Source organism: Carettochelys insculpta, chromosome 1 (genome assembly GCF_033958435.1).
Source record: "Carettochelys insculpta isolate YL-2023 chromosome 1, ASM3395843v1, whole genome shotgun sequence".
Classification (NCBI taxonomy): domain Eukaryota; kingdom Metazoa; phylum Chordata; order Testudines; family Carettochelyidae; genus Carettochelys; species Carettochelys insculpta.
In genome coordinates, this window is record NC_134137.1 from 39,272,725 (window position 1) to 39,298,185 (window position 25,461).

The 25,461-nt window shown below is 50.0% G+C and overlaps 1 protein-coding gene and 1 long non-coding RNA gene across 2 annotated transcripts in view; one reads left to right on the plus strand and one right to left on the minus strand.

The window, feature by feature from the left end:
• The window catches only part of PDGFD (platelet derived growth factor D), a 207,930-nt gene extending 206,169 nt beyond the window's left edge, over positions 1-1,761 (minus strand). Inside the window, exon 1 of the mRNA XM_074984733.1 lies at positions 1,249-1,761. Within this exon, the coding sequence (XP_074840834.1) occupies positions 1,249-1,372 (124 nt within the window). The 5' untranslated portion in view covers positions 1,373-1,761. The remainder of the gene's footprint in view (positions 1-1,248) is intronic.
• Positions 1,469-25,400, plus strand: LOC142007999 (uncharacterized). Its single transcript, XR_012644063.1, has 4 exons — positions 1,469-1,535; positions 2,651-2,740; positions 23,195-23,260; positions 24,869-25,400. It is a non-coding gene; the product is annotated as an uncharacterized LOC142007999 (long non-coding RNA).
• The last annotated feature ends 61 nt before the right edge of the window (positions 25,401-25,461 follow it).

Below are 25,461 nucleotides of genomic sequence, written 5' to 3' on the forward strand. Positions count from 1 at the left end.
AACCATCCAAAAAGAAAAGCTTAAAATCAAACTATTCAAGTCTTCCCATCAAGGTGTTGATAAAAGTCAGAAGTTCGGGGAACAGAGTTTTTGAAGGAGAGCCAGGCAACTTTAGATAGCGTAGTGTCACCGCGTCAACCAGTACCATTGCAACAATGAGAAGCAAAAGGTCAGACTACGATTATTGTTTGTGTCCATTAGCTTCAGGTATAGGCTGGATACTATACGCAGGAAAAAAGAAAAGGAGAGTCCCTATCCCGGAGAACTTGCAATCTAGAGCAGCGTTTCTTAAACTTTCTGAGACCACAGCAAATCAAAGAATAATATTTTTATGCAGAACGCTTATGAAAATTTAATTCACAAATTGTTATCAAACAAACAAACAAACAAAAAAAGCCCCAACAAACAGCAATACATCCAGCAAAACCAAAATGAAGTAATTTAATCAGGTCTCACAGCAACGAAGTAGTAACATTGTATCTGGTGTTAATAACCGAAAATGTAGACAACCAGCGTCTGATATCAAAAAAGTGTCAGATGCTGGCAACACACCTGCGAGATGTGCCCAGAACACCAGTGTCCTGCAGAACATAGTTTAAGGAACGTTGTTCTAGACTCGGCAAGTCACAGGGTGCAACATACAACCCAACCCGTGCAGGTCCCGTGACGCAGGGAGCCCCCGGCAAGCCTGCTGAAAGGACACTGAGAAGTTTGCAGCCCTTCTTTTCCTGCCCGGAGTTGTGCCTGTTTAACTGCCTACAGACACACTGGACCCTCGGGAGCTTTGTGCAGGCGCCTCCGCAGCCTGAGCTAAAGGCCGGCTGGCTCTCCGCTTAGGCTGCAGAGGACACTTATTCTTTCCTTGCAAAGTGCTCCACGTACCACCACGTGGGCCAGTGAGCCGCACACAGGTGTGGGGGTTACACCTGGATGCCCGTGGAAGGACCGGGCATGACCCAATCACGCCGCAGCCGCAGCACCTCCAGGCAACCAGCCGCTGGGACAGCTCCTCCCAGCGACTTAGTCCAGCACCTCCACCTGCAGAGCCGTCAGTGCGCTCCACCTAGCCAGGCTGCTTGGGCTCGGTGCCGCGCGGGAAGCGCGAGGGAGCTGCGCACCAGGTGCGGCGCGCGGAGACGGGGCTCCCGCTGGGTGCGCGCCTTCCAGCGAGCGGGGCTGGGGGCCATTCACCCAGGGGGCTGCGTGAGCCCGGCACGCCCGGCGCTGAGGAACCAGGGAGGCACTTACCATCGCGCCGGAGATTGGAGGAGCGCAGGGCTCTGATAGATCCGCTCTGGGCAGTGGTGCCCTGACGGCTGCAAAAGTTTGCCCAGACTACAGCGGAGAGGAGGAGGCGGGCGGGCAGTTGCATTGGGAGCCGCGGGGAGAGGACCGTCTCTGCCCGAAGAAACCGGCTCCAGGCAGCCCCCGGGGGAGGTTGCTCTGAGTTGGGAGGCGCAGTGCACAGCCCCCGAGCGCCGCTCCCCGCAACACCCCGCAGGGCTGAGCTCTCCGCCCGGGTGGCGCCTCGGCAGGTGACGGCGGCGTGTCCCCAGGGGCTCCGGGCGGGCTGGGCTGGGCTGGGCTGAGACGCGGCCGCTCCCCGCCCCGGGGCTGCCCGCTCCGGCCGGAGTGGCTGCTCAGCGGCGGCTGGTGCCTGCGGGCTCGGCAGCCCCCGGTGCAGCGCTGCAGGCGCGGGCGGCGCACAGCATGTCTGGGGAGCGGGCTCCTGCCGGGGCAGCCGGGAGGAACAAGGCGGCGGCGGCTGCGGCTGCTCTGGTGGGGGGAGGAAGGAGGCGGCTCGGCTGGGGGCAGGGCGGGGAGGGAGTGGCACTGACCGGGCCGGGCCGGGTGGGGGCGGGAGTGTGGCCGGGGAGGGAGCCGGGCGGCCTCTTCTCGCCCCCCGCCCAGCCGCGAGCCCAGCTGAGCCAGCGGCGTCCCAGGGCGGCGAGCCCCAACCCTGAACTCCCCCGGCCCCGCCGCCGCCACGGGGCCACCTCGTTGGCCTGTGGCACATCCGGGACACCCGCCTCTGGGGCTGACGGGGGGGGTCCCCCATGTCAGGGCTCCTTGCGCGCTGCTGCTCCCGGGGGAGGCACTGGCCGGGGGGCTCCGAAGCCTCCCCATGAGGAGAGCCGTGGTGGGGGCTCTGTTCCCGCGGGGGGGGGGGTGTGCCAAGAATAGGGGCTCCGCAGCCTCCCAGCCGGGGGTGGGGTGGGGCAATAGGCAGCCACCCCCCGGAGGAGCTTCCCCGCAACAGGAGCTGCCTCCCCCACGGCCCAGGGTGCTGAGGTCCTAGGGGATGGGGCAGCCACCCCATGGAGTAGTTCCCTGGAAGCGAGGGCTGCAGGCACAGGGCACTGGGGAGCTGGCCTGCAGTGGGGCTCCCCAGCAGCATAGGCTGCTGCCCCTAGACACTGGGTGCTGGGGAACAGGGGCCCTGCCAAATAAGGGCCAATTTGCCCATTTTCTTAATAAAGTTGGGATGCCTGTGAGGCAGATTAAATAAGGGACAGGCCCAGTGAAAATGGGATGGATGGTCACTTCAGCTAGTGCCTCCCTCAGACAACTTCCCTTATTCTCCAGCAAATGCCATCAGGGAGCTCACTTACTTCCCTCCCTTCTTCTCTCCTTCTTTCCTCCGCTTCAGGCCAGGGGATTTACAGGACGATAAGTCAACAATGCAAGCAATGGAAATACAGAGTTAAAGCTGAAAACTTATCTTAAACTCCACTCCCAGGTGCTTATACCTGTGAAATAGCTCTCTGTTTACATCATCATCATCAAATATGTGCCAATTAATGTAAAACGTATTGTAAAACAAATGTGATTATCTTATGCTGCCAGATACGGTACTATATCTACAATACAAAGATCCAGAATTAGCTTGGTTTTCAGTTCATGCACAAATCTGGACAAGGGTGTAGGAAGTCAGTTCTTTTCAAGTTATGAATACTTAAAATCAGCCAAGTAGGTGTTTTTTGTTTTTTAATGATCAGCTTAAAATAGAGCATGTGGGACTGTTGTCTAAGCCTTCAGACTTAAAATCATCTGAGGCGTGGTCTGTACTAGGACTCAAAGTCGACCCCACATATGCACTTTTAGCCACACTATTTGCATAGCTAGAATCAATGTATCAGTATCAGCTTTCTTCCCTGGTGTAAATCAGGGCTGTTCAGGATTGTGCCAACATCCCTTACCCTATGCGTCAGCATGGAGTACCAGGGGTGATGGCCAAGTCCAGAGAGACTGATATTGCCGCGCCTTCACGCATGCGGCAAAATCGATCCCTGGAAGATCGATCACGGCACACCACCACCCCCATCTCCACAAGTATAGACATACTCTTACTAGTAGCTGTCAGATGCCTCAGGCTCAAGGACACTACCTTGTGTACTGCAATGATTATAACTGATATGACAGTATTACTGTGGTGCTGAAAGGCAGCCCTATGCAAACACACAGTAAGATACAACCACCACCAAAAGTGCTTGCAAGTAGATAAGACAGACAGAAGATGTCAAAGGAAACAGAAGGCAGAGATACAGAGAGATGGAGTGACAAGCCCAAGGTAATACATTAGTACAGCAGCATATTTGAGAATAGCAATATGTCTCGTATCTCCCACTCCAGGTTCCTAGCCTCTAAACCAGTGTTTTTCAGTCCTGGTACTTGCTGATACTGAATATTGTCACCTGGGCAACCCCAGCCACAGGATTCACAGGTGGAAGGGAAGTATGACAGGGAGCCAGCTGAGTATCCGCTCCTTTTTTTTTTTTACTTTTTAACAAAAAAAGCACTACGCCAGACCATACCACAAAGCGGAGTTCACATTTACATAACACATTGTTATTCATCAGTTAACAAACTGGCACTGATTAAATTCTTCCCCTTTAAGCAGAATTTATTCAAATAGTGTCCCCATAACCTTGCACTATCCAGTTAAATCAGTTTTGTGAGAGACAGCCCAACAAGGCAGCCATATTTACTTAGCTTGTTCCCATTCAACAGAGTGTACGGTAAAGCTGTTTTTCATTTTATTCTTCATATATCTAGCTCCTTCCTACTGCAGCACTTTCTAAATTAAATACTTAACAGCAGTGGCCTCTGGACTGATGGGTAAGAGCCAAGCAACATATTGAGCAAGAGTAAGAAAGAGAGTAATTTTACACAGATCAAGCCCTGGGGTTGCTTGTAAAATTCGTTGCAAAATTTTTAATGGCCACAAAGAGAAGGACACAATTTCTTTATTGAGAATTTAATATTTCTACCTCAGTGATGAATGATTCAGCCAACCCTTTCTAGACTGGGCCTACAGCTCCATGGTACAACTAAAATTATCCCCCTCTCCTCAGCAGAATCTTACAGCTCCATTGCTAATGCATGCGCCGTCTCTGCCATTTGTTAAAGTCACCATATCTGTTGCAAATGCATCTAATTCTCTTGACTCTACTTTTCTTTTATCTTTTATTTTAGACACACGCAGGGCTGTTTTTCTTCTGGAACACCACAGATTGGCATTCCAGCACCTTTTTTCCCTGGGTGAGGCGGGACACCATGCTGGGAGTCTCTCTGGGCGGCTCACTCATGGCTGTGCCATGCCAGGAGCTGCTGTGGGCAAGAGAGCGGAGGAGCCTGGGGGTAGGACTGGGTGGTTTGGGGCTGTGTGTGTTGGGGGGGGGTTACATGTGGGGGCAGGAGGGAGTGGTTTGGGGCTGCGAGCAGTTAAGATGCCCCGGGGCAGAGGAGGAAGCGGTTTGGTGTTGTAAGGGGTTAAGTCATCTGGCGGCAGAAAAGAGGGAGGCAGTTGAATTCCAGCGTCCTTTTTTCTGGAGAAAAAGCACTGCACACATGCACACGTGCACATACACACACACATGCACACACACAGGTTAACATGTTAGGGTTGCATATTCCAGCACTCAAAAGTTAGGAGATGGTAGAATTAAGGTCCCTGGCACAGCTTTAACTAATCCCCCTCACATATAAGCATTTTTACACAGATCTTGGTTACATGGTTACATACTATATTTTCACAGGACCTCTGCCTCATTCAGTGCAGATGACAGAAAATGCTGACAATGAGCAGCTACTGCATATTTTGTTTTATTTTCATTTTTCAATATGTGGTGCCAGGTATTATTTACTGCATACCCTTCAAGTCCTGCTCTCAACAGAGACTTATTCATTTCCTCATGGGCTTTTGTATAACACCCATTTTTGCAGTATCCAACCACTTCACAGACATCAATTTATCTTCACAACATCCTGGCATGTATGGGGTGTTATTATATCTAATTTATAGATGGCGGACTGAAGCAGAGATTGATTAAAGTCAACAATTTCCATTAATTCTGGTTGTCCAGTTTGAGACATCTAAAGTCTGATTTTTCAGAGTACTTAAGCATCATGTAGTATGTTATATGTCTGGTAAAAAGATCACCCAGTACAGCGAAAACACTTTACTGACAGGACTGCAGGCTGGGGGTGGGGAGGGGTTGCTGTTTTATCTAACTGCATCACATTAGAGTGTGGGAGTTTCTCCCTCACACAAACAGGAATTAGTGAGGGATAGAGCATTGCCTCATCCCCTAATACAGGGTTTCCTAAACTTATCTTATAAAGTACCCCTTTTTAAAAAATTATGAGTAGCCCCACACGTCTCTCACATACCCCTAAGGGTACACATACCACCAGTTGACAAACACAGTACTAAGGTAGGCTGAGGTCTTGAAACAAGTGCCATTCAACCTTTCCAAATGACTGTACCCTTTTTGAGGAGTCAGATTTATTTTGCATACCACCAAATTACACCTCACTTAAAGACTACTTACAAAAACATGCAAAATATCACAGAAGGCTGCTACTGAAAACTTGCTGTTTTTCAAATAAATTAATTGGAATAGAAATATTGTACTTACATTTCAGTGTGAGGCATATGAAGCAGTAAAAACAAACCATTTTTTGAATGAACTTTTAGGTTGTACTGACTTTACTAGTGTTTTTATGTAGCCTGTTGTAAAACTAGGCAAACATCTTGATGAGTTGATGCACCCCTGAAAGACCTCTATTGCAGCTGTGACTGCAAACTAGAACCCAGGGTTTTTCAAGTCAGGTACCCAGAAAATGAAGGGGAGATAATTACTGACCACTGATCTGAAAAGTTTTAAGTGACTTGGCCAACATCACATAGAACTTCGTGACATATAGGCTTGAATCCAGTTTTCAAGGGCAGCACTAGATTATTTTTAGTCATGAAACTGTCCTTTCTTCTCCTGAAGGTCCCTCCCTCATTCACTGTATAACTTTTACAACAAATGTATCAGGGATCTTTGGACATGAACTGGGTCCTATGGAAAACAACCTCCTGCACCATCCAATGTTGCTCCATCCCTTGAGCAGGTCTATCCTGTGCACTAAATGAAAGGGTCTTCCTTGAGATCTTTGTTAGCGCTCAGTCTCCTATCATGGCTTCCTCAGGGCCTGGAGGCTTGTCTTGGCCACTAGGCCTTTTGCAGTGACTGAGGGGAAGAAATGCCTTAAAAGCCCCTGCTGCATAAACCACACCTCTTTGTGCAGGTGGTGTAGGCCACCTTCGTGTCCCAAAGATTGGTTCTGGCCAACATCACCAGAGCTGGAGACCTTCCGGACTGTATTTGGAGTGATTGATGGACCACATGGCATTTGCCCAGTGCATGGGGTTGCCCACACCATGAATTCATCATTGCATGCTGCAGGAGGTGAGGGCAGCCTGGCCACGGCTTGTCATAAGTGCTTCCCTGTCATCAGTCCCCTGTACCATGAGCCACCAACTACCTCCATTGAACCTCCCAAGTCAATCGCATTGCAGTGCACAGCCTAAGTCCAGTCAGCCCATTTCCAAACTACCCTTCATCACACGTGTGCTCCATACCAGCCACTTCTCTTCCTCATGTTCTGCCTCTGAATTTCAGCAGAACAATGTACTTTTTGCTAACCTCATTCTAGTGAATGTTTAGGCTGAGAAGAAGGAATGAATGAAACATTTTTTGGCAAATTTATAAACTAAAAACTGGTTGTTTTTTTTTCTACTCAGATCTGAAGAAGTGGCTCTTACCCACAAAACCTCATTACCTAATAAATAAATTTGTTAGTCTTAAAGGTGCTATAGAACTGCTTGTGTTTTGTGACCCTACAGACTAACATGGCTGCCACTCTGAGACTAAAAACAAGGTAGTATATCAGGAAGTGTCCAACACCCTTAATAAAAAGTAGGCCTATAACAAGGCCTATAACAAGTACCAACCAGTCCAGGTTCTGTAGAAGGCATTAGAATCTGCCTTAGTACCTGGGGATGGAGCAGATCATCTCTGACATGTCTTCCAGACCCTACAATTCTGTGATTCTATAGCAAACCCTTGCTCAGCCGCCCTACCCATCTCCTCTCCCCTCCCCTGATATGCACAGACTTGCCCTTTCCCCACCCCTTACACTGGGCAAAGCAGCTTCAGTGAAGAAGGCAGCAGAGTCAGGCACCAAAGGTGGTGTACAATGCAGGAGGAATGGAGGAGAGGCACGCTGGGCCATTGTAAGCTACTTTGCACTGTGCAAGCAGCACAACTGTGTTTGGTGATTTGTCAAGGTAGGGCACTAAGGTCTAATACAGGCCTGGGGAATCTCTTTTGAATCGGGGGCACTGATCCCCACAAAAATCAGTCAGGGATCACACAAAGTCTCACTGACACGTCCCCTGACAGAAAAGCAGAAAAAAGACACCCCACACACTTCCCTTGCACTCAAGCCCCACCCCACATGGTTGAGGGGAGGGAGTACCAAGTTTCAGGGCTTCCCCAGGTCAGATTAACTCTCTTGGGGGGCCAGGGCTAGTGGATTTTGCAGGGCCCCTAGGCACTGTGGTGAGGCCAAAAATCAGGGTTTAATGTGTGGGAGGAGGCTACTGGGCGGGCAGGCTGGGATGGGTACTGTGGGATCTAGGTGGGAGATGCAGAAGCAGGCTGGGATTGGGAGGGGCAGAGTCTGGGTGGGAGCTAGTGTACAGGAGTGGAGGATCTGGGCAGGAGCAGGCTGGGATATGGGTGAAAGGTAAAGTGCAGGAGTGGTAAGAGGCACAGTGCCTGGACAGGAAGTAGGGTGCAGGATGAGAGTGGGAGGGGTCTGGGTGGGAGGTAGGACATAGGAGTGGGCTGAGGGTGGTGGGGTCAGGATCTGGGCAGGATGTAGAGTGCAGGAGTGTGCTGGGGGTCTCAGTGGGAAGAGCAGTGCATAAGTGGGATTCACTTAACTGTGCAGCTCCCCCAGGGCCACCCTTGGCTCCTCTCTGCCTGCCACTCCCTGGTGCTGCTGTCTGCTGATCCCGTTGGCCACGAGTCCAGCCAATGGGAACAGTGTGGGAAAAGCCTCCAGGTGTGCAGTTGTCTGTGTTGCCATTTCCTAGCCAAAGGGGAAGGGAAACAGTAGCACACAGAACCACCTTCTCCACTCTCCCCACCCTGCCAGGCACAGCCTGTGGGCCAGATCTGTCCCCAGCTTGCTTCCATCCAGCTTGCGAGCCTCAGGACTCCCCCAAGCCACAACAGGGATCTGACATTTACACTTTGGCCACATGGGGGCTTGCAAGGCTGGAGCGCTAGCACAGGCACCCCGATGCAGGCTGAGGTGCGGGTGGGCAGTGACAGCTGAACACCTTGAGGCTTTTCCCACACTGTTCCCATTGGCTGGACTCGTGGCCAATGGGATCAGCAGAGAGCAGCACCAGGGAGTGGCAGGCAGAGAGGAGTCAGGGGTGCCCCTGGGAGAGCTGCACAGTTAAGTGAATCCTGCTCATGCACTGCTCTTCCCACTGAGACCCCCAGCACACTCCTGCACTCTACATACTGACCAGATCCTGACCCCACCACCCTCAGCCCACTCCTATGTCCTACCTCCCACCCAGACCCCTCCTCACTAGCCAGATCCAGGCAAGCCATAGGCAGTAGATTCCCCACCCCAGTCTAGTGTATTAGGAATTACCAGTCCTGGAATGAGAGGAAAGGTCCTCTCATGGGTCAGTAACTGGTTTAAAGATAGGACAGGGTAGGCATAAATTGAAATGTGATACAGTATTTTCAGAGGAAGAAGTTATGGCTTAAAGGATTGAATCTCAGAAAATTATATTAATTATTCACAATCAGATAATACTATAGATCATTTTAACAAGACTCCCATGATCTGCTGCCCTTCTGTTAACCTGGCTTCTCACGCCTAGCCTTGGCATGACCACTGGCTACTGATTATAACCCATATATATAGAATTCATTATTAATGTATGCTGGACTATTCTGCATTGCATTTATATGCTACTTTAGCCTTAATTTTACGACACCCTATGTGATCATTTTTGCCCTTGAAGAATGTGAAACAGTGACTTGCTGATTTTACTCCAAAACATTTTTATTTATTGAAATATTGATGGACATGTCATTGGTATTAGTGATGATCAGAATGGATTGATGGGCACAAAGGTTTTTCAACTGTTTTTGGTTAGTATCCAGTTTGCATTAGTCATTAAAAAATGCAAATCTGGATGTTAGACATGCATGGCTTGGTAAGAATGTTTCACAGCTCAAGTAGGTTATTCTCTTCGGGAATTACACAATTATGTAGGTTTTCAGGAATACTGTAATTCTCAAGCATCAGTCTATTGATTTGTAGATCCAGATGTTTTCAATATGTACCGCACCCTTTCGTAGATATGATCCATAAATGGCCATTTGAGAAACTGTACATTTTGTATAACAGTGTCAAACACAATTATCAGGCTACATTGCACTTGCCTTTTTGATCAACCACATCTCTGATTTTACAATTCAAATGTCCTTATTTTTTCATTTCCTTAGTTAACATTTCCCTTTATTTCCATTTAGCTGCTTTTAAGCTGCACTATCTACATCTTAGGTTTCAGAAGATACGTGCATTGCCTATGCCACAGCAATTTCCTTTAATTGATTTGGGATGTCCGCCAGTCTCTTCTAGTATTCTGTGCTGATATCTTTATATAACTGGCTTTCATCCAACTACTGTCATCTTTTGAATTCCCCTTATTCTTTTGCTCTTTTTGTGCTGACAGATGGCATTCTTAGCCTTTGAATGTTGCCCCTTCCTTCCTCAAGTCTGTGCTGTAAACTGCTAGGACAAGACTAAATATTCAGATATCAGCATTCAACCTTTCTGATGTTTTCTCTCACTCTTTTCAGCTGAGATGGCTCTCAGATTGCATTCATCTACTTAGTAAGCTGAAATTAAGGGTTTCATATATTTTACTCCCACTTCGTACAACAGTGAACTTTCTTCTAGTGTTTTCAGTGTTCTTTGCATTTTACTTTAGAGATTTTCCTTGTTTTGATTCATAAGAGAAAAGAATGTGACTTGCAGTTGAAACATTGAAGCCTCATTATGTTTCCATCCAAGAAGGGGAAGCTTCTTGATGGCTGTAAAGAGTGCTGTAACAAAGATGATTTATAGTGTGTGTTTAGTGTGGTTTCAATGTAGCTGGCTAGACAGAGTTTCATTTTTATCTTCGTTATAAGATTCTTAATGTATCTCACTCCATGCTTAGTTTACAGGACAAAAGCAATCCCTAGGCAACAGACAGTCTCTGCATTTCAGCTTTACTTGATTTCATGTTCAAGGTCCAATTCTCTCTTCATGTGTCATTTCTTGCAAGATGATTTCTTCTCTAAGGAATCCATGTGAATTGGAAAAGTAATTGTTCCTTGCTACCCTGGTCTACAACATCAAAATAATCTACTGAAAAATAAGTATAGAATTCTATTACAACCACTTACCAAGACAAAGTCAGATACATTTAATTTCCAGTGGTTTTTCTGTCAATGCTTCAATTACCTTCAGTAAGCTTTATCAGGCCATTAGGCCAATTTAAACATCTATCCCCATGAAGCACAGGACTTAGCCATTGCATAAAATTGGGCACATACTTAACTTGAAATCGATGGGATTGAGCCACGGTCTTAGAATTAGGCATGTGTTTAAAAGCAGGGTTGAATCAATAAAGACTTTAGCTACTGTATAGGGGACTGTGGAAATTTGCAGAGGCCGGGGGGCGGGGTGGAGATTACTCTTCTGAAGGAACAAAATGCAAGTACTAATCCTGAGGTGAGTGAATTTGTGTGGCTCTTGTGATTTTTATGTATTTGTGTTTTTCTTTCTTTTTCACGTTATCTCAAATGTCAGGGTCACTAGAGATTGAAGCTATGTCTACACTAGTTGGTTTTGTCAATAAAACTGGTGTTTTGTCGACAAAACCCAGGGAGCATCTCGATTCCCTAGGTGTTCTGTTGACAGTAAATTGACAGAATGCAGCACTTTTGTTGACTGTTTTATCCCGCTCCCCACAAGGCTGAATGCTTCTGTCGACAGAGATCTGCTGACAGAAAGCCAGTCTGTACGTTCCAGGGGGCAATCTGTCAACTGAAAAGGCCTCCAGGGTGCTCTGCAGGTGCTCCAAGGCACACCCTGTCCACAGCAATGGTACCTGCCACTGGCCCCTCTTAAAGCACAAGGAGCCTGGGAAACCTTGTGGTAGGAAGCTGAGAGCAAGGAAGCAGCCAGGCTACAGGTTGTATTTCCCCCACGCCCTTGCAGCCACTACGAGACTGACCTTTCCCAGATGACATGCAGCCAAACACCTGAGACCCCCCTGTGCCCACAAAGAAGCAGCCTGAGGGTTCACAGGACCCACCCCAGGGCACAAAGTGCTGGGCCTCAACCTGGACCGGGCCCAAGAACCAGGCTCTGTTGAAGCTGTGGGCTGAGGAGGAGACTCTTCTTGACCCCAAGGCTAAGTGATGCAAAGCCCCTTCCTGTGCCTGGATGGCCCCTGCCCTTGCAGAATGGGGTTACCCTACCAGAAGCATGGCGCATATACAGACAAAAGATAAGGAGTTCTGGCAGGGCTACACCTGGGTCTGCAACACCTGCTGATGCTCTGGGGCAGGACCAGCCGCCTGCCTCTACTACAGTGAGCTGCACCAGGTCTTGAGTGGGGGGGGAACACCACATGACCTCCGCAGAGCCCTGTTGACGTGGAGGAAGAGAAGGACCAACACCCAGAGCCGGAGATGGAGGCCAGTAGAAGCATCCTCATGATTGCCCTAGAGTCAGTCACCACCAGACAGGCAACCTCCATGGCATCCTTGGAGCTGGCATCCTCAGAGCTGGGCAAGGATCCCTCTGGTAAGTAGCCCACATGTCACACACCCCAGAGTGTGGGAGGTTGGTGCAGATGGGGCATGCTGCAAGCATCACCTGGCCTGCTTAGACAGGACCCCACACTGTGCTCCCAGCATATGGAACTGCATCCAAAATTGTGGATGCCACCTGGAACCGGCAGGCGCTCCAAGGCATGGGTGCCAGCCTGCTGCCAGCCTCCCAGACAAGCCCCAGGCTTTGGGAGTGGGGTTGCTGCCGGCATCTGCCACAGCTGGCAGTTCAGGAACCCTAGGACAGTGATTCTAGCTATTACGGAGTCCTCGTCTGCCAGATGGATGACCCCCTGCAGCAGGGTGGTGTTGATGCTTGTCATAACCTGCAAAGGGAAGGGACCAAACACATATAACATTGATTGAGGGAGGAAGTCTGTGGGCCCAGGGTTCCCTGATCCCCCCATCTCCTTCCCCTTGAGCTCTCCGGAACACTCCCCCCCGCCGTGTGACCAACCCCCTGACAATTGGTCTGTGTGAGGGTGGGACAGCACAATTCCCTAGGAACAGAGCTTCCTTCCCACTCTGCCCATCACACCTCCAACCCTGCTCTCTGCGAGTCTCCCTTGGGCAGCCCTCCCACCTCACCGTGTAGGGACTGCAGCCCAGGAGTGCATCACCCCGATGAGGAGGGTCCCAACAGTGGACTTCCCTACCCCAAACTGGTTTCCCATGGAGCAGCAGCTGTCGGGGGTGGTGAGCTTCCAGAGGGCAACTGCAACCTGCTGTCCATGGGTAGGGCAGGCCACAGTTGGGAGTCCTGCCTCCAGAGAGTGTGGGCAAGATTCCAGATTCCAGGAAGGTGTCCTTCCACATGTGGATGTTCTGGAGCCGCTGTTGATTGTCCCACTGCCCAATGACCAGCCAGTCCCAACTGGTGTGGTGCCTCAAGATCCACCTGTGCCCCCGGGGGGGTGGGCATAAGTGGGACTGTGTGGCAAGTCCCTTAAAGCTGGTGTCTGGCTAACCCTCCCAGACGAAGAGGAGGACAGCTACGAGGAGGTGCAGCAGGTTCTGAAGCAGCTCTGGGTGGGGCCAGTGCAAGCCTGGGGGCTGCTCTGGCACCATGGCTAGCTGGAAAGCACTGTATCTCTTAGCAAGCATCAAAGCTCTGCTCTTGCAGTTGTGCTATCCCTTGTGGATGTGGGCACACCATGGCATGGGCAGGTAACAGGCTTCTGGAGCTTTAAGGGTGCCTCTCCCTGGGGCTCCTGGAAGGGATTGACAGGCATGCAATCCTGTCTCCTGGTGTTCTGGGGAGCTGTTATGTTGAGAGAGCAGCCAGGCAGTCTGCCTGTTCTCTGTCGACACAGCAGATCAAAAGAGGGATCTGCTTTGCTTTCTGGCCACAATTTGTCAACAGAAGTTTTGTTGAAAGATATATTCCAGCATAAACTTCTGTTGACAGATCACTCTAATCTACACATAGCCTGAGTGTTTAAAGACAGAGTTTTTGTCCGTTGGATCATCTTTGACCCAGGATGCTGGAACAATTTTTATAGTGGAGGTGCTGAGAGCTGTTGAACCAAACTGGAAACCCTGTGTGCTATTGAAACCGTTTCAAACCAGGGAGCGCTGGCAGCCCCCTTCAACTATGTCCTTGATCACTTTTGATTAGCCTCAATCAGCCTTGTGAGCACTCTTGTCCTGTGTCATTAATAAGGGGGTAGGGCTGACCCAGGAAGCAAAGCCTTAAAAGTGAGATGCTAAGAACCTGTAAGCAGGAGCTGAAGGAATGGGTCTCTTACAGCTAGCTGGAAGTGGGGAAAGACCATAGGTGTGTCTATGCAAATATAGTTTGTTTCTGCTTTGCTTAGATTTGTTAAATATTCAGCAGATAGGTGGTTTTTCTCATTGTAATCACCTTGGCTGGTGTTGGGTCACAAATGTGTTAATAGTAATTGTAATATCTGTAATTCTTGTGGCAATACAGAAAAGAAAGACAGTGCTTAACTGTCTCAGGGGAGGGAGAACACTCTCACTTTAAAGAATGAAGGTGCATGTGCAATGACAGTGTACTCCTGTTTGCTTAGATTTGCTAGATATTCAGCCAACGGAGAGGCATTTTGCTCATTGTAATCACTTTGGCTGTCGGGGAGTCACAAATTGCTTTAATACTAATTTGCAGGAATTTTAAAATATGACCACCAATGCTTGCTGTTATTGTGGGAATACAGAAAAGACTGACTGTCCTTGACCTGTTTCAAAGGAGGGAGACATTATCAGCTTAACCTCAGATGGACAATGGCTCCACTGACAGAGGTCTGTGAGGTGAAGAGGGAAGGAGGGCAGAATTCTCCGTCAGCAGGATATATGCCCTCAAGGCATTGGCTGTTGGAGGGGTTCAACCTGTTTCTCCCCACTGTCTTAAGAGTAGAGACACACTTCAAATGTGTAAATCAGGCTCCATAAGGAGTTTAGTTTATTATTTTAAAATTACACTAGTGGATGCTGAAGTTTCTTGTCGCTGGACTGTGTTTTGGGCCGAGACCTTAATTGCTCATGATAGGATTAGATTTTTGCTCAAGGCCAAATCCACTGCAAGCAGCCAGCAGGAGCAGCGAGTGAGTGGGCAGGTGGCAGCATCACCTCCCCTCCGCCATACACAATGAGGGGAGACCTCATGCTGAGGTACTATGATCTCTGTATTTGCAATGATCAGATACAACTGTGAAAGGGGTGTTAAAATCTGGGAAAGCACACCATAGCTGCGTCTACACGTGCACGCTACTTCGAAGTAGCGGCACCAACTTCGAAATAGTGCCCGTCGCGTCTACACGCGTCGGGCGCTATTTCGAAGTTAACTTCGACGTTAGGCGGCGAGACGTCGAAGTCGCTAACCTCATGAGGAGATAGGAATAGCACCCTACTTCGACGTTCAACGTCGAAGTAGGGACCGTGTAGACGATCCGCGTCCCGCAATGTCGAAATTGCCGGGTCCTCCATGGCGGCCATCAGCTGGGGGGTTGAGAGATGCTCTCTCTCCAGCCCCTGCGGGGCTGTATGGTCACCGTGGGCAGCAGCCCTTAGCCCAGGGCTTCTGGCTGCTTCTGCGGCAGCTGGGGATCTATGCTGCAGGCACAGGGTCTGCAACCAGTTGTCAGCTCTGTGTATCTTGTGTTGTTTAGTGCAACTGTGTCTGGGAGGGGCCCTTTAAGGGAGCGGCTTGCTGTTGAGTCCGCCCTGTGACCCTGTCTGCAGCTGTGCCTGGCATCCCTATTTCGATGTGTGCTACTTTGACGTGTAGACGTTCCCTCGCAGCGCCTATTTCGATGTTGGGCTGAGCAACGTCGAAGTTGAACATCGACGTTGCCGGCCCTGGAGGACGTGTAGACGTTATTCATCGAAATAGACTATTTCGATGTTGGCTGCACGTGTAGACGTAGCCCATATGATTTGAGACATTGGTTTCAAGATCACGAAGCAGAGGCCTCCACCCGTTAGACTCTAGGGAAGGTATCTTGCTCATAGTTTTTTTTCTTCACTGTATGTGGTGTTTTCTTCGATTAATGCTAGGTTACATTTATTAAATCAGGTCATGGAGGGCCAAACCTTGAATGCACCAGTGTACCCTTTGACCACTCTGTCCTATAGCCACTCGTAACAAATGTTAATTTAACTAGGTTTATATCCTTGCTTTAGCATTTAAGAAAACAAAGTGCAAGGGAAAAGATGGTCTGTTTACTACTGATGTGATAGAAACTGTACAATCTCTGCTATTTGAAAGGCACCTACAAACTTGGTGGCTAAGGACTGCCAGGTAGATTGAGTTCCAAAGGACACAGGATAAATAGAAAGGCATTACAGCCTGAGGGGAGAAGAGAACAGGCAGATCATCAGCATTAGAGCAAAGGAGTTAAGTCAGCAGAAAAAGAAAGACAGAATTTTGCAAAGCTCTGCTATAGGCTGAAATTCCATCTCAGCCTTCAGGTGACATTATAAATTGACTTCCATTCTGACGACAATAGCATTATTGTGCACAGCAGGAGAATATAGCACTGCTGTGCATGACTGATTCTGTCCCCAGACTATAGCCATGTACTCTCATATTTGGGGGATTTCTTTAAGGTCTTCAGTGCTGACTCTAGAATCTCAGGACTTCTGGTGATACCAGGAGAACCATGGGCACAGACCCAATCAGCCATACAGAAAGCAACACTAAAGGGATATGAAATAATCTGTGGAACTAATTTCAGGAGGTAGGGGGGCCAAGAACTCAGTATAGTTCAATATAGGACTGGACACTTACATGGACAGTAAGAACACCCAGTGTTACATAAACCAGAATTAGAACATACAAAAACAGGAGTTCTTCTTCAAGTGTCCCCGTGGGTGCTCCACCATAGGTGACGGCTTGGCCGGCGCCGCAGATCGGATCTTCCAAGCAGTTTCTGCCGGACCGCGCATGCGCCGGCGCGCGCCGCTCCCTGGCGCGCTCCTGGCCATGTGCGCGATCCGGTCCCCGCCAGTTCCTCTCAACCGCCGTCGGCTGCAGACGGAATCCGACTAGGCTAAAGCCACATAGCGTATTCAACGACTTTATTTGTTTTCTCTTTAAAGTTTTTCAGTTCTTTAGGATACCATAAGTAACTGGTTGTTATTTTGTAAAAAAAAAAAAAAAACAAACAACAAACAAGCTACGGAGGGACAGCTCAAGCCAGTCCCAGTAACAAGCGCCGGAGGCTGGGAGCTAGGGCCATCAGCCCTCCTGCGGAGGCAGGCCATCGGACGGGGAAACAGCACAAAGAAGTGCTAAGTACCCACAAACAAACTCAAAGACTCACCAACAATGTCCTCCTCAGGCTTTAAAAAATGTGAGTCCTGCCGAGAGGCGATGCCAGTGTCCGATGGGCACAGTCTATGCATAAGGTGCCTGGGGGAGTCCCATGTGGCACAAAAATGCGCCTTCTGTGCAAAGTTAACGACCAGAGCACGGAGAGACAGGGAGATGAGAATTAAACTGCTGCTTCTTGACAAGGCCCTCCAGCCAGACGTGCCGGAGCGGCCGCAGCAGGAGGGACCCTCCGGGGCCCTTAGAAGGAAAGCTGCCTCCCTCACTCCATCAGCGCAAAAACGGAGGAAAGTTTCTCCAACCCGATCCTTGCCGGCAGCAACAGTGAGCGGGACGGGAGGAGCGAGCAGCCCCCAGCCGCAGCAACAGCTGATCGGCGGCGGCACGGAGAGCCACGTGGAAGCGGCTCAGCCTCCGATGATCAGCCAGCCGCCCCGCACCGCAGGCAGGGCGGTGGCTAAGCAAGCGCCGGTACCAGCGGCACCGCAGGCAGCGGCACCGACCCCCGGGGAACCGGCGGTGCAGAGCGCGCAGGCACGTAGCCTGCAGGCGCAGAAGGACTCCGCACGTGCGGCACCGCCCTCGAGCGTGCCTAGCACGGTGCCGACGGGGCTGGGATCCCCCGCCCATCAGGGGGCGGAGTTACCTCCTCAAGGGAGGGGGAAGGCTGCACACAAGAGGAGGCACTGCAGCCCCTCTCCAGACAGGGCTGTGGAGCTCTTTTCTCACAGCCCTCCGCTCATGTTGCAGACTCCAACCAGAAGGCAGGGGCCCCCCCTAGCCTACCCGGAGCCCCCTTCTCCTTTCCTGCAATCAGCCTCCCCATGGCTGGCACCACCCTCGCCCTTCCTGGGATTTGAATCGCTGGACTATTATGCAAAATCGCTCTCTCCAGTGTCTCGACGATCCCCCTCTCCCAGACACACAGGGTACGTGCAAAGGGAATGGTCAAGGTCACCTTCCCAGGAACAGTGCCTATACTGCCATGGTCGTCCCTACCACGCGGGGCATGGACACCATCGGCAATCTACCAGGGAGAGATCCCCACATACTACCTCGTACCCCCGAGGGCAATCGCGATCGGGGACGGAGACTCAAGCATCCCAGGGGGGACTGGCCGTGGACCCACGAGATTTTCCCTCGCAAACCTTCAGCGAGAGGGCGCACCATCACAATCAAGAACCGGAAGGGTCCAAAGAAATGTACCCCAGCGGTTCCTCGTTTTCCTCCCCGGATGAGGCCACGGCCTTAGGGGACGTCCATCCCAAGGACGATCTCAAACAGTTTCAGGAGCTGTTTAAGAGGGTAGCTTTCACGCAAGGCATCCAGACAGCACAAGTGCAAGAGAAACATCATAAGCTCCTTAAAAATTTGAGCTCCCCGGCCTCCTCCAGAGTAGCAATCCCGCTTGATGAAGCGATCTTGGAGTCCGCCACTACCATATGGCAGACCCCGGCAACTATTCCGCCTGTCCAAAAGAGAGCGGATAAGAAATACTTCGTGCCGGCGAAGGGCATGGAGTTCTTGTTTAGCCACCCCCAGCCAAACTCCTTGGTGGTGGAGTCCTCGCAGCAAAGATTAAAAACATCTCAATTTAAAACAGGGGGAACGGACAAAGATGCCAAGAAGCTAGAGCTGTTCGGCAGAAAGGTCTACTCCTCCTCCACCTTAACCTTGCGAATGGCAAATTATGCAGCGCACTTGGCGAACCATAATTTCGACAACTATGCCAGATTAACTTCCCTCATGGACTCGCTTCCAGAGGACAAAAAGCCGGTCCTCAAGGCCATAGTGCAAGAGGGCTACGCGGCTGCGAGGATGGAAGTTCAGATTGCTTTGGACGTTGCGGACACGGCAGCACGTTCCACAGCAACTGCAGTGGTGATGCGACGGGAGTCCTGGCTCCAGACCTCGGGCATACCAAGAGATCTGCAGGCGAAGATAATCGACCTTCCCTTCGACTTGCAGAAGCTGTTTGCTGAATCAACTGACTCGGTCCTTCATTCCAGTAAAGATTCAAGAGCCACACTCAGGACCCTGGGGATTTACACCCCTCCATACTCAAAGAAAAGGTACTACCCACAGCAAAGGCGGTACCAATACCAGCAACAGCGCCCCCAGTATCACAGGGGCTACGAGCAAGGGCGGCATCAGCAGCACCAGCAGTACAGAACCCCCAGGCGACGCTCACAACAGGGCCGTCCGTCCTCGGGGCGGGGCCAAAGGCCACAAGTTTGACATACAAATCCAGGGCTGCGCCATCACCACCATTGCACAAGATCATCCGAAACGACTTTTTCACCATCGCCTCCGACCATTCTACGACCAGTGGCAAAGGATCACCACAGACAAATGGGTGCTGGAGATCATAGCCACGGGGTACGCCATCCCCTTCCAGTCGCTCCCGCCGCCGCGACCCCCCGCCCAAGCCCCACCCCCAGGAGGCCTCCCATGTAGCCAGGCTCAGGCAGGAGGTGGCCCACCTAGAGTTCATAGGGGCGGTGGAAAAGGTGCCGGAGCAACTGCAAGGGAAAGGGTTCTACTCTCGGTATTTCCTGACGGAGAAAAAGACAGGAGGCTGGAGGCCCATCTTAGACCTTCGTGGCCTCAACAGGTATCTGCGCAAGCAACGTTTTCGGATGATCACTATTGCCTCCATCCTTACAGCACTGGACGATGGAGACTGGTTCGCAGCCCTCGATCTACAAGACGCGTACTTCCACATAACCATTCATCCGGCTCACCGACGTTTTCTCCGGTTCATGGTGGGCAACGAACACTTCCAATACAAGGTCCTAACGTTTGGCCTTTCCTCGGCCCCCAGAGTCTTCACCAAGACCTTGGCAGTGGTGTCAGCCTACCTGCACAGACAGGGGGTGTTTATTTTCCCGTATCTGGACGACTGCCTGCTCAAAGGGACCTCGAAAAGGGAGGTTCTCCGCATGATACGCGTCACAGCAAACACGTTCTCCTCACTTGGCCTGGTTATCAATCTGGCAAAATCAAAGATAGACCCCTCACAGGACATAGAGTTCATAGGGGCTCGCATAAACTCGGTCTCGGCGAGAGTATACCTACCAGAGGCTCGCTTTCGAGCCATCGGTTCCCTCGTGCAGGTCATCACCTTCAGCCCTACGGTGCCGGTCTTGACGTGCTTGCAGCTGCTGGGCCACATGGCAGCGGCTACGTTTGTGGTAGAGAACGCCAGGTTGCACATGCGCAGCATGCAACATTGGCTGGCAAGTGTATACAAGCCGGCAGTACACACCGTTCACAGGGTGGTGTCGCCCCCACCTGGGGTGCGCGAATCCCTGCAATGGTGGGTAAACCCCGGGAACTTGCTAACAGGGGTACCCTTCCATCAGCCGCAAATATCGGTTTTCCTCACTACGGATGCCTCCCTCATAGGGTGGGGAGCGCACATGGGCGAAGAGGTGGCTCAAGGACTGTGGTCACCCACGGAACAGTCTCTACATATCAATGTTTTAGAGCTCAGAGCAGTGTTCAACGCCTGCAAACACTTTCGAGACCGTATACAAGGCAAAGTCGTCGGGATCAGTACAGACAATACCTCCACCATGTTTTACATAAACAGGCAAGGAGGAGCTCGATCCCGTACCTTATGCGCGGAAGCAATCCGCCTATGGAACTGGTGCATCGCCCACGATATAATCCTGAGAGCCTCCTACTTGCCGGGCACGCACAACATGAAGGCAGACCAGTTGAGCAGACGTTTTGCGCTCACCCACGAGTGGCAGATCCGTCCCGATCTACTACGGCCGATTTTCCACGCATGGGGGTTTCCCCAAATAGATCTGTTTGCCACTCAGCACAACAAACAGTGCCCACGATTCTCCTCCAGAGCAGGGCTGGGCCGGGGGTCCCTGGGGGACGCGTTCGCGATCCCGTGGGGAGGCCCCCTGCTTTACGCGTTTCCCCCCGCAGTGCTGATCCACGAGGTTCTGCAAAAAGCCAGGAGAGACAAGGCTCGGATGATCCTGATAGTCCCAACATGGGATCGCCAACCATGGTTCCCCCTACTCCTGCACCTGTCGGACCGCCCACCGATGCCTCTTCCGGTGGCGCCGGGTCTGCTCACGCAAGCCCAGGGGTCCATAGTGCATCCGCACCCCCAGAGCCTGCGACTGCAAGCGTGGCTAATCCATGGCTCAGCTCCCTAGAGAGCACATGCACAGTGGAAGTACAGCAAGTCCTAGAAAGTAGCAGGAGGACTTCCACTAGGAAAACCTACAAACAAAAATGGACTCGCTTCATGGCTTGGTGTTCTACCAAGCAGCTGGCCCCCCTTTCGGTGCCTATACCTACAATTCTAGAGTATTTACTGGACCTCAAGAGAGCAGGACTCTCGCTATCCTCGTTGAAGGTCCACCTTGCCGCCATCTCGGCGTTCAGACATGAGGAGGGAGGGCACACGGTGTTCGCCCACCCTATGGTTACCAGGTTCCTCAAAGGGTTGGTAAACCTATACCCCCCTCGGAAACCGATTCCACCTTCGTGGAGCTTGGACCTGGTGCTTACCACACTCATGGGACCACCGTTCGAGCCCTTGGCCACGGTTCCCCTTCGCCTCCTTACAGTAAAGATGACCTTTCTTCTTGCAATTACGTCAGCCCGTCGGGTGAGCAAGCTTGCGGCAGTCATGGCAACGCCACCCTGCACTGTCTTTTCCAAGGAGGCGGTAACCATACGGCTGCATCCAGCCTTTGTTCCCAAAGTTTCTTCCGAGTTTCACATCAATGAACCTATTGTTCTACCCTCGTTCTATCCAAAGCCTCATAACTCCAGCGAAGAGGCGCGCCTACACCTCCTGGATGTGAGGAGGGCGCTAGCCTTCTACGTAGACAGGACCAAGTCCTTCCGAAAAACGGATAGACTCCTGGTCTCCCTTGCTCCCAAATCTAAAGGAGAAGGTCTCTCATCGCAGAGAATCTCGAAGCACATTGTATCCTGCATAAAAATGTGCTACGAGCTCAGAAAGACTCCTTTGTCGGCCACTCCCAGGGCTCATTCCACCAGGGCGGTGGCAGCATCAACAGCCTTTTTCAAGGGCGTTGCACTGAAAGACATTTGCAGAGCGGCGACCTGGTCATCCTACGACACGTTCGCCAAACATTACGCCCTTCACAGGGTATTCCAAGAGGATACCCGTCTCTCTGCAGCGGTCCTCTTGGGGACCAGCTGCACATAATCCGATTACCCACCACCTATCTGGGTTACTGCTGGGTAGTCACCTATGGTGGAGCACCCACGGGGACACTCGAAGAAGAAAGAGAAGTTACTCACCGTAGTAACGGTGGTTCTTCGAGATGTGTCCCCGTGGGTGCTCCACTTCCCGCCCATCCTCCCCGCTTCGGATCTCTGTTAGTGTTTTGCAGGGGCAACCGAGGTGGTTGGTCGAGGAACTGGCGGGGACCGGATCGCGCACATGGCCAGGAGCGCGCCAGGGAGCGGCGCGCGCCGGCGCATGCGCGGTCCGGCAGAAACTGCTTGGAAGATCCGATCTGTGGCGCCGGCCAAGCCGTCACCTATGGTGGAGCACCCACGGGGACACATCTCGAAGAACCACCATTACTACGGTGAGTAACTTCTCTTTTTGGAAGAAATTTAGATCCTCAGGGTTTGAAGTAGATGTTTAACTCAGAATGATGGGCCATAAGAAAGGGACTACCCCATGGGTAGGTTGTAACATAGTCCAGAATATTCTTCCATCTTTCTCTGCAGCAGTTGGTACTGATCAGTGTCAAAGGTGGGATCCTGGATTAAGTAGGTCATTCAGAGTTGCCCCTCTTGCTAGATGTGTGGACATGGGTGTGGGGGTTGGGGGGTGTCAGGCAGACTGTAAAGAATGCAATCCTTGAGCTCCTGATTCCCACCAAAACCAATGAGCAGTCCTGTGGCACGTTATAGACTAACAGATTTTTTTTGGAGGGGGGCACGAAATCTTATGCTCCAAAACATCTGTTAGTCTATAAGATGCCACAGGACTCTTAGTTGTTCTGCAGATACAGACTAACATGGTTACTTGGTACTGAAATGTAAATCCCACCGGTTTCTCAGTGCAAATAACCCAAGGGCTAGCATGTTTTCTTGTTTTTTTAAAACCATGCTTCATTTTTTTAAACAGAGAAATTCCATGTTCTGAGTCTCAGGGAGCAGAATATCCAAAAGGAAAAATATGTCAACTTTGCAGGTGAGTATCCCGCAAACACCATTTTTTCCCCTGTAGCTAGCTCCTGAAACAAAATTATCATGACCTAGTCCTAACCCCAATAGGCAACTGAGACCAGAATTATCACTGAATTCAAGGGCCTTAAAGAAGCCAAGATAGTCACCCACTTGGTAATGAAGGTATTAGTATGAAAAACTATAAATGGCCTTTCCACCTTTTAATATATTGTGTAACATGGAGCAGAACCACATGTGCTACACAGGAGGCATTGGGGCCTGGCGATCTAGAAATCAGACTAGAAGTATGGAGACCAGAAGTATGTTCCAAGCCTAGTTCTGATACTAACTTGCTGCGTAATCTCAGGTAAATGACTGAGGTCTTGTCCACACTACAGGTGTCTAACTCTACTTCCGTGCTGATCAGAGATGTGAAAGGGTGTGGTCATGGCTATGCCAGTAGAATTGTATCTTTACCGGAATAGCTTGTTTGACTGAGGGTGTTGTGGGGAATAAGATGAATCCCTGGTAAGAACATTTTGCTGGTATAGTGCAACCATGGCTTTAGCTTCTTATGAGCATTATAGAATTTACATTTGGTTCATTTCTAAATTGGACCAATTTTGCTTATGCTAGGTCAGGGATCGTTAGGTTTACAGACATGCTTGCATGTTTAGGACAAAAGTAACTCAGAATACCAAAAGGGGAACTTCATTGTCCCCATCACACAAAATTTCTTTGAAATTATGAGCTACACAGTCCTTTCCAGGAAAGAAACACAGAAAAAGGGACATGATGCATTGGAAAGTCTACAAGATTTAATGTATAAAATTTCCTTCATAATTTTCCTATCCATACAGGTAGAACCACATTGATCAGAGAGTTCCTATATCTCTGGTCAAAATTTTCAGATGTGACTATTGATTTTTGCATGTCTTGAGTTTTGGGATGCCTAACATGACATTTTTTAAGGGACCTGATTTTCAGAAGCATATATTTAGTCACCCTTAGGACGCACACACAGGGATTCAATTCTGGATGGTAGCCAAAGGGAGATTTCAAAGGGCTAGAAATTACAGTTGTTATGACTGTAATAAGACTCACTTCCATGCAAGGGTTATTTTTCCCCCAACCCCCTTGTCCAGTTCTGAAAGATAGCACTTCATCAAAGTTTGCCATTCACTACTAGTTGAAGTGCTTTCCTTCAAGATGTTAATCGGTGGCTACTAAAATATTGATTTGGTTTGCAAAAGCATGACTCAGTTCAAGAGGCTCATTATCTGCCTTGTCAACCTAAAAGCAAAATGCCGACTTCCTGAAGAAAGACTGAGAATGGGGCAGGCTGAAAAAAATGATCTAGAAATACCTCTGCTGTGTTGACATCATTTCTCTTTAAGGGTAACAGCATCAATGCTACACAAACTGATAAAATAAAGAAGGGCAATAAGAAAAATCTGTGGCTAGTTGGTGCCCCGTGAGGAAAGAAAATAAGTTTTTTTACCCCAAATGACTAAAGTGATGATTTAGAATAATTAAGCTTGCTGAAAAGTATAGAACAGAACTCAGTAAGAGTGGTGTCAAAGGGCCTTGCTTGAAATATTTCCTGTTGTACTTCTCATTGATCCCTGAAAAGCAAAGCAAGCAGTCCTGTAGCACCTTAAAGACTATCAATACTATTTATTCGGTAAGAAGCTTTCGTGGGAAAGATGCACCTCTTCAGATCCTACCTCTTTGAGACCATGGATTCCTGAGAGCAATAATTCAGTGACTACTCTATATGAGGCTGCACCTGGACAATTGCTCAGCTTTGTCTGGCGGTTCATCTATGCTGATTGGACTTGCTTGGACCTGCATTCTCCATGCACATGAGACTGAGGTTGTAAAAGAGAGCACAGAGGCCAAATGTTTGGCCTTTTTCCTTCTCCCACCTACATTGCAAATAACAAAGACACTCAGAAGACTGAAGATTCCAAGAGTGGGGACTGGATCAAGTTTCAAGGGTGAAACCTGCATGTTATGAATTGCAATATCCAGTGGAGTGAGAAAAACTGCTTAATCTAGATGTTGCTCAGTCTCACAGGCGTAAGAGTTTAGACTGTGTGCTTGTATTTTATTTTGGTAACTAGTTCTGACTTTTACCCACCTCTTATAGTCACTTGAAATCTCTCTGTTGTACCCAATAAAACTGTGTTAACTGTTTATCTTTACCAGTGAGTTTGTCTGAAG